Source organism: Branchiostoma belcheri, unplaced genomic scaffold, assembly GCF_001625305.1.
Source record: "Branchiostoma belcheri isolate BF01 breed outbred unplaced genomic scaffold, Haploidv18h27 scaffold45, whole genome shotgun sequence".
NCBI classification, from domain to species: Eukaryota; Metazoa; Chordata; class Leptocardii; order Amphioxiformes; family Branchiostomatidae; genus Branchiostoma; species Branchiostoma belcheri.
The window spans coordinates 1,642,215-1,652,710 of record NW_017804076.1 but is presented as its reverse complement, the minus strand read 5'-3'; the positions used below and the strand labels follow the sequence as shown (position 1 = coordinate 1,652,710).

At 44.3% G+C, this 10,496-nt stretch overlaps 1 protein-coding gene across 1 annotated transcript; it reads right to left on the bottom strand.

Moving 5' to 3' along the window:
* Positions 1-4,185: 4,185 nt before the first annotated feature.
* On the bottom strand, positions 4,186-7,890 carry LOC109478792 (G-protein coupled receptor 54-like). The gene is made up of 5 exons (XM_019780590.1): positions 7,758-7,890; positions 6,935-7,186; positions 5,624-5,759; positions 5,132-5,389; positions 4,186-4,637 (listed from the first exon to the last, which is right to left on the bottom strand). The coding sequence occupies exons 1-5, from the start codon at positions 7,857-7,859 to the stop codon at positions 4,198-4,200; spliced, it is 1,188 nt and encodes a 395-aa protein (XP_019636149.1). The 5' UTR covers positions 7,860-7,890; the 3' UTR covers positions 4,186-4,197.
* Between the last annotated feature and the right edge of the window lie 2,606 nt (positions 7,891-10,496).

The following is a 10,496-nucleotide window of genomic DNA, read 5'->3' as shown; positions in this document are numbered from 1 at the left end:
TATATTTGATCAATTTGCTTTGTACAATTTTCAAATTATCAAATAAACATGGCCTGAGTCAATTCTTGTTTAATAAGCCTAGAATATGTACAGTACATATTGATGAACATCAAAAGGAATACAACGCCTGGGGTACAAGAAGGATCAAATCTGGACACAGCAAATTGACTTAAATACACTGTGTCCTGCCTCGGCCAGCATGTCAGCGATACCTTTACAGAGGGCCTGGTGTTATATATTCATCATCAGGCAAGTCATTGATACCCAAGAGGCCTTGCCTAGCACTACTTTCTTATCATCTGGCACACAGATTACACCTAAGGGAGCTTAGATACACATCCCTTAGATTGTATCACTCCGCCTTACATGGCTTGGAGAAATCAGATTATAACTTAGGAGTCAGCTCAACTTCTGATGTCGTCTATGTTTGAATATTCAGTAATCAGACCCCGAGATCGCTACACCAGGCTTACGGCTTGCCTTCTGCAACAAACTGTCGGCGTTGAAGCCAACCTGAAATATTGATAGGGAACCTAGCTTTCGACTTAAGCCTCGGTCACAACTCGCCGTGCGTGCTTTTTGTCAGTACGTTTTTGTCGTGGCTACGTCTGCTACGTTTTTTCTGCAAACGTAGGGTGGCCGGCCGAGGGAGTACGTCACTCGCACGGTTGCGCAAGGTGTACGTACGTGGTCTGCACGACACGCCTGGCCGACAGCGGTTGCGTGCATCGTACGTTGCGCAAGTGGTAAGTGAGTTGTACGTGCTTACAACGCTCAATCTCTGTGCGATTGCTACGTTGCCGCGTACAGGCCGTACCTACACGTGCGGCGTACGCACGGTTTCCTTACTCACTCGCACGTTGTAAGTGCGTGCACCTCCTGTTAACTTCATCATCACTAGCCGCCCTGGTGTCTTCCGCGGCCCGTTTCTTTGGGTCTTGTCTGGTAGTCTTCTTCTGAGCCTTCCTGGGCATCTTGGAGACGAGTTGGCAGTCGCCGGTCAAGTCGTCTTTATATACTGTAGAAATCAGGTGCGTTGCACGTGCGTTGCACGTGCGGAGCACCTGGTATGGTGCACGTGTGTTCTGCGTGGTCATTGAGCAGGTCAACTGGGAAGTGAGGAGTAAGCACGGATGACGCAAGCACCGTGCGTGTCACGCACGTGCTTCGTGCGCTGTCCGTACAGCAATTGCACGTGAGAATAGTGAACTTAGACTCACGGAGTCCGTACGTTGCACGCTCATAGGCTGTACGGGGCACGCGCGTCGCACGTACTCGCACGCACGGGTGGTAAATCCGCAGACCGCACGTAGAAAAAGTATTACATGCACTTAAAGTTCTACGCCGTGTCTGCGTGCTCCCAAATCCGTAGGATTCCGTACGGAGGTGGTACTCACCACGCACGGATGCCGTACGATTGCCCACGTTTTTGCACGTAGACAGCACGCAGAAGCACGCACGGCGAGTTGTGACCGTCGCTTTAGGTTGCCTGGTGGTCAACCTGAGAAAAAAGTATTTCGAACCCTGTGCAGGCTTATTAGTGACATCACTTACGTGCATCCTATACAACAGTTTAAAGCACATTAGGTTTATCTTAGTCACTGTCAACTGTGCTTTAATAACGGCTTTAGAGCAGTCATGGCACGAGTTGATGTCAAGGCCCTGTGTATCCAATGTAGCCTTCTATTATATGTTCGAATAGTATACAACCTTGGGTATTATATTTCTCTTTTCCATATCAAACCTGGAGTACAAATTTTCACAACATGAGTGTCTTGTGCAACGATTTAGCTCAATGTATATTACATATGTACAAGGAAAAAGCTAGAAAGATCTATGTATACAAAATCATCGAGATATTGCATACATGAAATAAATTAAGCCATCATGTCTCCTCCATGTTACGTCTGTAAGTTGGTCTGCCCAATACCAATGGACTTCGTTAGGGCTGTTCAGAATCCAAAGGTTCTGGGTTCGAATCCCTGGCAGACCCCAGAATTCTGCCTTTTTCCTCACTTGTCTCGTGTAAAAATGAGTACCTAGCTTCAGTCAGAGACTTTCCTCGGATAGAACGTTAAATAAAAGTCCCGTGTTTAAGAATATACACCTCGAGCACATTAAAGATCCCACCACGATTATTGAAAACAGCAGGGATCCTTCCCGGTGTAAGTGGTTCAAACCTTACTCTGGGCTGACATCTTGAAAAGGTGATAGTCACCTGTTATGTCAATCCTTCCACAACTTGTGGTACGAATCATAATAAATGATGAATAAATGAGTTCTCTCAAAGAGTTCCCTTGTCTCTGTGGATATAAATCAATTGAAAATCAAATTGACCCCTTGACAATCATAAATTGTCCAAGATTGTCAAGAGAGCCTTTTCGCATTCGGCTTCCTGTTACAGAATTTTGTCCTAAAATGTAATTCTTGTAAATGTATTACGTGAGAAAACCACATTAAAAGAAGGCCTTCGTTGATGTAATTTATAGCTTCAAATTAAAGTATCTGTCTGGTGGTTAACTGAACCGCTACGCTCAACAGAAGAACATGATTTGCTGTTCACATGCCCCTATCGCCCAGCAGATTGTCGAGAGGATCCACACATTTATTGCTGCTGTTTTTAGTCTTTGTTCTGGCATGGCCACAAAAACATTCAGTGTAATCAATATAGTACACAGGCTAGTTTGGTGGTTTACATACAGCTCGTCTACATGCGGTGTATGTCATTACGTAGCTTGCGAAAAAAATTGAACTGCATGTTAAGCTTAAACATCTACTATTAACCAGGACGGTGGGCGGTATCGGCTTCCGGGCACATTTGAATCGACGTTGACGTCATTTCCGGAAAGTTACATGTAGGCCAGATAGACGATAAAAATTGCATTTTGTTGGAAACGTTTTAAAATTTTGCAACCGTTAAAAAATCTGCCAGGAAGCAATTTGGGACCGGTGTATCTTATACGTCTGCGTTTTCTATCAGTACTGCGAGTTATGAAGTGTTTTTGTTTGTAAAGGCCTTGCCTGTTGCTAAACCCGATTAGTCAGATTTACTATAGGAATTTACGACACAATTTAGCTAAATGTGATATTTTGGATTTATGCTCATATAAGCTCATTTTTGTATAAAATTTAATGCGCTTCAACAGTGGCGAAACGCACAATACAGTTAGTGTAAAATTGTTGGTGGACTGAAAATCACCTATCCTGAAAAAAATGGTCAGGACAAAATTTTCCACCCTGAGATTTGATGTTCTGTGAATTCATCATGAAGGATAATTATGTAAGTCGCGTTGTTACCCAGTTGATATTGATGATATTGCTCTTAGGAGGTAGTAGATTGGGCTTGGTCAGGCAAATGGCCGTTATTGCACAACCACTACAAGAGGTTTTGGGATGGCATACCTTTTTCCAAATGCAAAAGGTACATTCTAATCATGATACCACCAGATTCGTATCATTGTTGTACGTTTGTAGCGATATGTACAACCTTGTACATGGTATTTATTGCAATGAATTTAAATCAACTGTTACTGTAGCAGTCTTCGTACCGAAAATGTGAGCCGTGAAGCTACAATCACGAAAGCTATTGCTTGATATGATTGCAATGGTTAAAAAATAACCGTAATTTTTTGTCGCCCTTATGTGGTTCGAAGTAGTTAGAAAAGGAACAGAGTTGCCAGATATCTGTGATCTACCAAAATGACCCTTTCTTTTAAAATGAAGGGCTAGATAATAAAGTTACAAATATATTTTTTCAGCGTTTGGTCCTACATTACCTTATCATCATCATTCACGTTCAAGTACTTGAATGATGATGATAAGGTAATATAGGGCCAATTTTTTGGCAATGAAGGGCTAGATAATAAAAGGTACAAATATTAATATTCAGCCTTTTTTCAAAGTTTGGCTCTATATTACCTTATCATCATCATTCAAGTTCAAGTACTTGAATGATGATGATAAGGTAATGTGGGGAAAAACTTTTTGGCAATGAAGTGCTAGATAATAAAAGGTACAAATATTAGTATTCGGCTTTTTTTTAAAGTTTAGCCCTATATTACCTTATCATCATCATTCAAGCTCAAGTACTTGAATGATGATGATAAGATATTTTATGACCAAACTTTTTTGGCAATGAAGGACTAGATAATATAAGGTACAAATATTGATAGTCGGCCCTTTTTTCAACGTTTGGCCCTACATTACTTTATCATCGTTATCAAATTCAGGCAGAGAGACCTGCGCAGTTTCCGAGGGCAGGTACGAGGTCTTCATTTCCAGTGGCGGGTTCCGCACGTGTGCCACGCGCATGCCCAGGTTAACGGTCATCTCCCCCTTGGCGCCGTGCAGACACGAACATCTGGTCACGGTGGAGCTGAACCGGGACGAACTCTTCCTCCTCGTGCACGGACAGGACTTCTTCAGGCAGTTGCGATAGTTTTCTCCGATCAGCGTGTACACGAAGGGGTTGACGGCGGAGTTGGAGTAGGAGAGGATGAGAGCTGCGGTCTTCAGGGCGCTAATGGCGTCTGTGATGTCTGCATCCAGGTTGAAGACACGCCAGAGGTTGATAGCGTGGTTGGGCAGCCAGGAGAGGGCGAAGATGACAACAACGCTGACGATGATGCAGGTCGTACCTGTGTGCGAAAGAACTTGTAAATACTGCATGCCAAACAAGGTGGAACACATTTTATTTCAAATTGCCATCACGAATTTCAAAGAAGCCAGCATAAGTGCAACTTGGGGGTTCTGGTGTTTAGCAGGGCGGGATAAGCCCTTAAAGTAATTTAAAACCAAGATATTGTAGGGATAGTCCGCCATCTTGAATTTGCTGCCGATGTCACGTGATCGCGAGGCGCAAGTCACCAAATTAGTAAGGATCGTATGTTTCAGCGCAACGGATCGTTTGTACTCCGTAAAATTCGTATGTTTCCTAGTAATGGATCGTATGTATTCCGTAAAATTCGTATGTTTCTTGTAATGGACTGTATGTATTCCGTCCAATTCGTATGAATTCCGTACAATTCGTATGAATTCCCTAAAATTCGTATGAATTCTTTGGCACCCCCGGCCTGTTACATGTACTTGCAATAAGCATACTGGCAGGAACTTGTAACAAATATTTTCCTACGTCTGGTCTGACGGGCCTGGTTGCGCTGCTGGGTCGGGGCACGCTCCATCCGGGTGAGCAGGCGGCGGATGATGAGGACGCCGCAGGCTCCGCAGCAGGCCAGCGGCAGGACGTACGCCAGCAGGACGGTGTACAGCATGTACCCGCGCTGCCCGGACTCACTCATCCACACCTCACGGCAGTACGTCCGCCACCCGTAGTAGTCATATCCCACCAGCTCATAGTTGACTGCCACCGGGATGCCTAGTAGAAGGGACGCTGCAACGATAACGTACAAATTATAACATACTACAGCGCTATGTTTGACTGTATATTACACATTACAGCGCTATGTTTGACTATATTTAACATACTGCAGAGCTGTGTTTGACTATATATTACATACTGCAGAGCTGTGTTTGACTATATATTACATACTGCAGAGCTGTATTTGACTATATATATGAAAGGTTCACTTAAGATGTTTGTTAATGTTCTGTCTTTAATCCATACCTGCCCACACGGACGCACACAGGATTTTAGCCACCTTCTTGGTTCTGAATGACATGGACGACACTGGGTGGACGATGGCACAGTAGCGGTCTACGCTCAACACGGCCAGCGTTAGACAAGTCGCCTGCACAGTCACCTAGAGCCAAGGAATTACATGTTAAAAACGAGTTTAAAACTCTACAGAATCGTTAACGTTTGTCCTGGCCTGGTATTCAGTCTATCGTGGTTTGGGCAGGCTGTCTTCGCGATCGGGACTTCTCTTAGTTCTCCCCCGCCCAGCCCAACAGGCCGCCCGGTGGGAGTGTTACGCCTGTAGGAGCTTTGCTTTTGTACGCCAGGAGTTTATTATATCAGGCCCACCACAATATCGTGGGAACTCCCATCGTGCAAAACCTACCGGGGAATCTAGCTGAACCGGGCGGGGAAGAGCTCCTGCAGCTCTGAAGAAAACCCGCCCCAACCACGATATACTGGACACCGGGCTAGTACGTTTAGCGAAGCGTAGAACGTAAATCGGCATAGGATTTTGTCATCTACTCGTGAGCTCGACGAAAATAAGAAATCGAAGATCTCGTATGTCCTTGGGGTAATGGAGTTGGTTTAGAACTTGTTGTTTGATTGCTTTCACTTTGAAAAACCACTTAAGATAGTATTGAAGAGGCCCACGTTAAAAGCTTTGCACTTACGCTTGTCGTAGCTTTTTGTCGTAGGGCCAAGTGTGTCTGTCATACTAAAAAGGGTATGCTTTACGAAACCTTCACCCATGTTACTACAATATACAGATGTTTACCTCAATATGATTTTACCTCTAACTAGAGTACCACGATCTCGTACCTTCGCCAGATGACGCTAACATTTACGACTAGCGAATTGTAACTGTTTCTCATTCATTATGAAAATAATTTGCATGAATTATATCAGTTGAGTATAATCCAGAGGGATGATGATGATGATGATGAGCATATTCTCCACCCAATGACAGTCTTGTCTTATGAAAGAAAGCTATTCTAGCATTCCCTCACAAACGAGGGCCTTTCTCAGAGCTTCTGACTGGAGTTCTGCTTCTCGCCGAGGGGGGATACAAATTCAGCCACGTTTGGGATTGTGTTTTCGCCGCAAAAGCGCCACCTACATCGGCTAGATATGCTAGTGTCGAGTAGCAGCCAGTCAGAAGCTGGTAGTGACTGAAGTTGGTAGTGTAAGGAAGGTGTCTGATAGACACAAAAACGTAGGCAAGTTAGAAGACACTTTGTTGGTTGTGAAAAGGAAATTCCAATATCCTAGCATTATCAATGTTCGTGTTATCCGCACCTGCATCATATAGTTGACAAACTTGCACATGAACAGTCCCAGTTTCCACTCTAACGCCACGTAGTTGATGGCAGTGAAGGGTAGACAGCAGATGAGGAACGCCAGGTCAGTGATCGCCAGGTTAGAGATGTAGTAGTTAGTGACGGTGTGCATCTCACTGAACCGCGCCACGACGTAGATCACCAGCGAGTTGCCGGTCAGACCCACCAGGAACACCACTGCACTGAAGGTCGTCATCAGGTAGGCTGTCGCCTGAAAAGACATGACAGTTATGGTAGCAAAACACTAGTCTCTGTGTGGGATGGGTCGTGTGGCATAACGGTAGAGTGTTCATCTCAGCACCAAGAGGTCCCGGGTTCGAACCCTTCCATGTCACCGGTCTGGCACCCTTGGGAAAGGCACGGATCTCACTTCAGAAAATGAGAATTGTGTTGTCCTCTATGTTGGTGGCAGCATAAAAATAAGTTTAAAAATGTGTGCCGTCATCGCGTCTTGTGATTACATGTTGGAATAATAAAAAGAAAACTAGTCTCCACCAGATTCCTTTGCAGGCTGAACAAATAGTAGAAATCGGCCTAAAAATGAACGTAACTGGGCAAATTGGACACTCTATGGCCGGTGGACTCTCTTGGCCAGTTACATTCCTTTTTAGGCCAACGTTTACTACCAAGTGACAAGCCTCACTGGGCCAGTCTATTAAAGAAGACCACAGGCGAAAGCTCTAGATGTGTTGGAACAACAGCTTTAACTCAACATATATCTATCTCTGAGTCAATAAATCCCCCCAATGATATGAATAAACACAGATGACAGCGTAAGTTACCTCCATAGGTGGCGGCCCTGTAGTCGTCTGGTTCTGGTAGGACTGGGTGTAATTTCCTTCCTCAACGAAGTCCATACTGGGTACAGGTGTGACCAGCAACATCACACAGCCGACTGTCACTAACAGGTACCGGTTCTTATGACCTGAAGCAAAAAAACAAGATGTCAAATACAGTGCACGGTATATCGCAAAGGATATTCGTCTCTACCAGGCTTCGGGAAGCAGCTGGAAAAAAAGGAAATATGGACCAAAAAGAAAAACGAAAAACACAAAAGGTCCACAACACTGTCGTAGGGACCCCCAATGAGGCCCATATTTGAACGTCACCTTGGTCTCTACAACGGTAACCTGCCTGCCAAAACTCATTAACATTGAAGAGTTATGCCGCACAGTATCCCACACGATAGCAAAGTGATTCCATAGCCTTCTGACGAAGGCAAATAGCAACAGACAGATGATATGCCAGGGGACTTAGTCAGCTCGGGAGAGGCAAACTGTTGGATAATCAGCTCTTACTCTTTACTTGCATGACCTTTTTACCAATTATAAAACGGCCTTGACGATTGTGATCATAAACACGTTTCCTGGCATCTCTTGTTTATGTTTTATCCACACTGTGAGCTGTGCAAGAAAAACAGGGATCAGCCGCGTAGCCGAGTGCTTAACCTTAAAACGTTATTGTGCATGTCAAGTGAATGTCTAACTAAGAACACCCGGCTTTGGTCACAATTGGGAAAAAGCCACCAGTGTAATTGTGACCTAAGCATTACCGGGGGTAGGTGTTAATCATGTGAGAGCATCACGATTGTCTGGAAAACAGAAATTTCACGTTCTTTGCTGCTACCTGATTCTCTAATGACCGGCCAGGGCAAGCCAAAAAACGCCAACTTGCAAAAAAAAAATCACACTTGTATGTGTTACGAGATTCTACGCTGCACATGTGTATGTAGCACACGGTCCTCTTTATTATCATTCCATAGATTGAACTTGGACGGCCAACAAGGTTAAACCCCTCAGGCATTTTGAAATGCTAGACCACCTCGGTGGCTCTTCGAGGGTCTAAAGGTCCTTTACAATTACTATTATCACGGTGACTGTGCTATGAGTTGTAAATATATAGCCCACTCCAATACCCGCAGCACACCACACACTAGTGACCTTAACCTGATTCCGGTCGTCTTTTATCAGATACAGTCAAGCTCAGCCAGGAAATCTCGTTTTTCTTGATTCTTTTTTTTACCAAAGTCGAGTGCAAAACATTCTGTCGAATGGAAATGTAACTGATGTGGTTTTCAGATCCTTTTCTGATGCTAACAGACATCGACAGTTGAATACTACTTGAACTTGACGTACTTTTAAAGTAGACTGAAAAATAAGCTCTTAGTGCCTAGACATGCATTATATAATCAGCCTTCAAGTGCAAATTTAAATATCGATTGGGCGATGGCTGGTCCATTTTGATGAGCTGAAAACGTCAGTACTAGTAACCTAGTAACTGTTACATATAAAAGTAGAGTGTCAAATGCACACTTAACTAAAGTACTCCCTCATTTTTTCATATGGAAACAACTGAATGTATCAGGGACTGACTACAGGATTATAAATCAAAGTTTCGGGGGTTAAAATACTGACAACGAAAACACGGTATTTTTACACCTCTTATGTACATATTATAAACTTCCCCTCACGTTTGTATTACACGACATGTTGTTGTTGTTGTTGTTAGTCATCCTCATCAGAGTTGAAGCATGATATCATGCTTTTTCTAGTGGCTATGCTTGTGCAATGCGGCTTCGCCACGGCTCGCACATATATAGGGTGATGATGTTAATCACCGCGTGGCTAATACAAGACGGGGGTTCGCCAGGCCTCCGTCTGGGTGATTTGTAGTTAATCACCAACTCCCAGACAGTATTAGTTTGTACCATCGCACACCGGGGCATGCCCCTACTCTTTTTCGAAAGGTATGGTGGGTTCTTTAACGTGCGTGGGGTTTGGCTCTCCCCAAACACGGGACCTCCATTTTACGTCCTATCGGAGGGACGGTCCTAACCGAAGCTAGGTACTCATTTACACCTGAGTGAAGTGAGGAAAGTCGTGCAAAGTGCCTTTCCCAAGGGCACAAGATCGGTGACATGGGTGGGGATCGAACCCGGGACCTATAGGTCCTGAGCCGAACGCGCTACCGCTGCGCCACACGACCCCAACGACATGCATTTACACGACATGCAGCCGTATTCCGTAATGTCAGCTGATCAGACGACAGCGAGCACGTCAGGAAATCAACAGTCTCTCAACCAGGAAGACGGGTAGATTCTGCCTTGGGGCTTCCGATTGCCGCTTCCCACGCTATTGTCAGAGCTCCAAATACCACATTTGCTACCTGCGTCAGCGTGTTGCTAAGGCGACAAGCGAAAGTCCAAAATTCCACCCCCAAATGCTACTTAAAATGCATAAAACGAAGGTAGATGACAACCAGATGTAACGAGCTGAAGTCTTGGATATGACTAGATGATGAGAGTGTCACTAAGAGATCGCGCGTCGCAAGGTCTGTACATATCAAGTCATACCCATTTAGAAACAACAAGTCGTTTTTATGGATGACATCAGCGCGCGCATTGATTTTTGCCTAATGTTTGAAGAGAAAAAGAAATTTTGTTGGTCTCCGACAGTGGACAACATGCCGAAAATATATATAAACGTATGAATAATCTTTTCTATAATTGTTAATTGAGATGC

Excerpts from the sequence above, each read along its gene's own strand:
- LOC109478792 (XM_019780590.1), bottom strand. The coding sequence starts at position 7,859 with ATGTTGCTGGTCACACCTGTACCCAGTATGGACTTCGTTGAGGAAGGA. Across the intron at positions 5,390-5,623 it reads GTGTGCGTCCGTGTGGGCAG|CGTCCCTTCTACTAGGCATC; the intron begins GTATGGATTAAA and ends TTATCGTTGCAG. Across the intron at positions 4,638-5,131 it reads CCAGGCCCGTCAGACCAGAC|GTACGACCTGCATCATCGTC; the intron begins GTAGGAAAATAT and ends TTTCGCACACAG.